Genomic DNA, 4058 nt, shown 5'->3' on the forward strand with positions numbered 1-4058 from the left:
TGCTCACGCGCCAACGAAAACGCCTTTGATTGGGCCCAGACTGCGAGCGTCAGTCTTTGTTTCACACCCAATGAGAACGCTTGATTAAATTTTATCATAATAGTTCTTGACATCATATTGCTATAGAAAGGTAAAACCATGGAACATAAACTAAGCTTTCCTGCTGAACAAAAGCTAATCAACATGCCGAAGGGAAGACGAGGAACCCAGAAGCATTTCCGCTGCATTGGCGCCAAGGGAAGCACTAAGGCGAAAAGGCCTCCGGAAGGTTCGTGTGCTCTCTTGTCCTTCTTTCGTGGTTCGTTTGCCACAACACACGCGAGTCGTCTTTACAATGAAGGAAACGAATGAAGAGGTAAATAAATACATTGGTAAATAAATAAATAAATAAATCAGTGAATTAATAAGCTAATCGTCTTTATAAAAACTGAATGAACAAATTTATAAAAAGAAAAAAAGAAATATTTCATAAGCTAATTGTCTTTAAACACACTAACACACATACATATATGTATATATATATATATATATATATATATATGTATCTATATATATATATATATATATATATATATATATATATATATATATATATATATATATAAATGAATAAATAGACAGACGGGCAAATATAAAGACCGAGAAATAGATAGACAGAAAAACGAATAGATAACTAATAATGCTTAATAAAAGAATGCTCAAAGCCTCACGAAGGTCGACGCTTTCTTGCCCCTGGAATCGTAGCCGCACTCGGTGAGGAAGGAATCTCCGGGCAAGATGGTCATATCTTCAGACAGGACTCTCGCTTGCTGGTAATTGAAGTCGTAGTTCATGTCTGGACGAGAGGGAAATGCAGGTAAACGTCTTTTGTTGTTGTTGTTATTTGTATGAGTTAGAAAAGAGGTAGTTTGAATTTTGTATTGCTATTATGATTATGTGTATGCGTATATATATATATGTGTGTGTGTGTGTGTGTGTGTGTGTGTGTGTGTGTGTGTGTGTGTGTGTGTGTGTGTGTGTGTGTAAATATATATATGTATATACATAAATATATATATACACATATATTTAGGTTAAATGCTGGATAGAGAGAGAAAGAGATGGGGAAGGGAGAGGGAGAGGGAGAGAGGTAGGGAGGGAGAAAGAAAGAAAGAAAGAGATAAACAGACAGATACAGGAATTATAACACAAATGAAAACAAAGACTCAGAGATAAAAAAAGGAAGAAATAAAGAGGTGAACGGACTATGACATAACCACACACACACACACACACACACAAAACACACACACACACACACACACACACACACACACACACACACAAAACAAATCCTTTGAACGTCACCACACCCTTTCCCCTTTGACTCCATAAATGCACTTGCCTTGGAACACAACAGGAAGCTCTCGACCATTCCTGATCTGCCTGACTGTGATGTCGTTGCCCAGGAGGTGAGTGTGCAGCAGGCCCTGGAACACGTGAATCCCCTCCGCTGGAACACTCTGAATGAAAAGAAAGAAGAAAAGGGATAATTATAACAATAATAATGGAAGAAAAAAAGTTTTAAGTAGTTTATTCACTTTAGGAATCGTCGTTCACTAAGTGCAGTATTTAATCTATCTATTTCAATAGTATATCTTATACATTTCATTAATTAAGTGTTTTATTAATCGGTTACTGATTACTTAATATATTTCATTAATTATAATTACAATTGCTCAATTGAATAATATAAATATAATTAATTCATTTTAAATTCCTTGATTTTTATATTTGTGCATAAATTTCCTTTATTCATTTGTTTTTCTTAATAATCATATACTTTTATTTAATTTTTATTTGTTCTGTATGTAAAATTTTCCTTTCCTATGGTCATATGTTACGAAACACTTAATGCATCTCCATAATGTTTAAGTAATTTTGATATATAGTGATACAAAATTGATCTAAACACTAAAAACTAAAACATACGCTTCTCTTTAAGTTTTAGATTAAATATTATATTGATTGCTACGAACTAATGGGCCATTTAGCATTCTTCGTGGTAGGTGAATTAATTTATAAATACATCTCCTAACACGTAATGGCGACAGCCTGTTACTTGTAATCACACAGTATAAATCACCTGCAGCATTCAAGGGATTTTAATGAGGATAATGCAGATGCTGTAATGATGTTCATAGCAATGATGTTGGTGGTGATGACGTTGATGGTGATTATAATGTTGATGATGCTGATGGTGAGATTGGTGGTGTCAATGATGATAATGATAATAGCAGTAACGATTTTGTTATCGTCTAAAGTACCATTACAGTACAATAACTGTAATATTAACAAATTAGAAATACAACCAGTTATAAAAAAATAAAAATAAAGATGCTACCACCTCAAACTTGTGTTCCGCGTTACCAGGTGATCCAAACACCGCCCTTCACCTGCAAGTCAATTACCTGAGTTATGCATCCGCCGTCGCAGTGGCTGACGCTCTTCCACTGCCTCTCCGGCGGAATGATGTGCGTGGGTTCGACCGCGTGGCCCAGGACGAGGAACCCGGCGTCGTGTTCCCTCAGGGTCTCCGTCAGGAACAGGCGGAGGCCGGAGCTGTCCACGATGCCTGCAGGGAAAAAGAGGGTTTAGCTTTCAAAGACATATACACAAAGCGCAGACACACGCGCACACATGCTCGCGAGCGTACACTCACAAATACACGCACACTCCTATCTCTCTCTCAAACACACAATCTCTATCTGTCTGTCTCTCTTCTATGCGTTGGTGTCTGTATACCTATCTCTCTATCAGAAATACAAAACACACACACACACACACACACACACACACACACACACAAGCACATCCACCTATCCCCTTAGTCATCAACAGTATAACCCGATTTCCTTTTTTAATTTTAATTCATTTATATATGCATTGCCAAGGAAATCCCATCACCGAACTCACCTTGGCGGAAGTTGGGATTATCGTAATGCATCTCCATCATGAAGTACGTGGCGCCCCCGTGTTCTTCTCGCAGAGGGAAGCCTACGTGGTCCGGCATGATCTCGCCTGAGGGTGGAGGGTATGCAATAATGATAACAACAACAATAACAACAACAACAAAAACAAAAACAACAAAAACAACAACAATGATAATGATAATGATAATGATAATGATGATGATGCTTACGTAAAACAAAAAATAGATAAGACATTGTTTAGATTCTTAATTCTTTAAATACAAATAGACAGTTATGACTCACTGTTACATAATTATCCTTTATGAAAGTTGATGAAAACAAAAACAATAATATACGAAACTACGTCATAACGTCGTGAATCAAATGCTATGAAGCAAAATAGCAATCACTTTAAAAGTAATGAATTATTGAGTAGCTACAGGTTAATAATAAATTGTGTATTACATAAAATAATCATGATCACCAGACAAGCAAATAATTACATTATTATAAACATGTTCACTGAATTGAATATATTGTTAATTTATTATACCGAGGTAAAATAATCATAGGTAAAACAATTAGATAATTATAACACACACAAATTAAGTTGTATTTATATGTAAATATATGAATAAAACTTCAAGCAAGTAAAAGTACTAATCATGACAAAAGCAAATACTTCAAAGACAAAAAATTATCATACGCTCCGTCGTAAAACAACACGACTCGTCACTGTCTACGCATTTCCGCTGAACTATTAATCTCAGAAAGTACTTAATTATTCAAATACACTTATAAACTAACCTATTTATTTTCATTAACTGTTCATAAGGAGGTTATAATCTACGTCTTGTACATTAAATAATTACTAACCGTTAACACAATATTGCCACAACATTATTACATTCGATAATCAAGTGGCTTTGTTCATAAAAATCTTCCTTTTCTTCCTAATCCTAACTGTGTTCCAGAATAGCGCTCCCTTGTTACTGTCTTCAATTAATAATTCCTTTCCACTATGTTCCATCACGATGGTGCACCAAAATACTTCAACCGGGCTTACCGAGATGAACATGGCTACTGGACGCTACCCCGAAACCTAAT

General features: G+C 35.6%; 1 protein-coding gene across 1 annotated transcript; it reads right to left on the bottom strand.

Annotated features, from left to right (window-relative positions):
• Window positions 1–683: 683 nt before the first annotated feature.
• LOC125030800 (DBH-like monooxygenase protein 1) lies at window positions 684–3057 on the bottom strand. Its single transcript, XM_047621103.1, has 4 exons — window positions 2956–3057; window positions 2451–2614; window positions 1385–1502; window positions 684–835 (listed from the first exon to the last, which is right to left on the bottom strand). Exons 1-4 carry the CDS (start codon window positions 3050–3052, stop codon window positions 699–701), a joined length of 516 nt encoding a protein of 171 aa, XP_047477059.1. The 5' UTR covers window positions 3053–3057; the 3' UTR covers window positions 684–698.
• Window positions 3058–4058: the final 1001 nt, after the last annotated feature.

The sequence above is a fragment of the Penaeus chinensis genome, chromosome 11, assembly GCF_019202785.1.
Source record: "Penaeus chinensis breed Huanghai No. 1 chromosome 11, ASM1920278v2, whole genome shotgun sequence".
Taxonomy (NCBI): Eukaryota; Metazoa; Arthropoda; class Malacostraca; order Decapoda; family Penaeidae; genus Penaeus; species Penaeus chinensis.

Coding starts and splice junctions, on each gene's coding strand:
- LOC125030800 (XM_047621103.1), bottom strand. CDS start 3,052: ATGCCGGACCACGTAGGCTTCCCTCTGCGAGAAGAACACGGGGGCGCC. Junction 2,615..2,955: donor TAATCCCAACTTCCGCCAAG/GTGAGTTCGGTG, acceptor TTTTCCCTGCAG/GCATCGTGGACAGCTCCGGC. Junction 836..1,384: donor GCTTCCTGTTGTGTTCCAAG/GCAAGTGCATTT, acceptor CCTCTCGTCCAG/ACATGAACTACGACTTCAAT.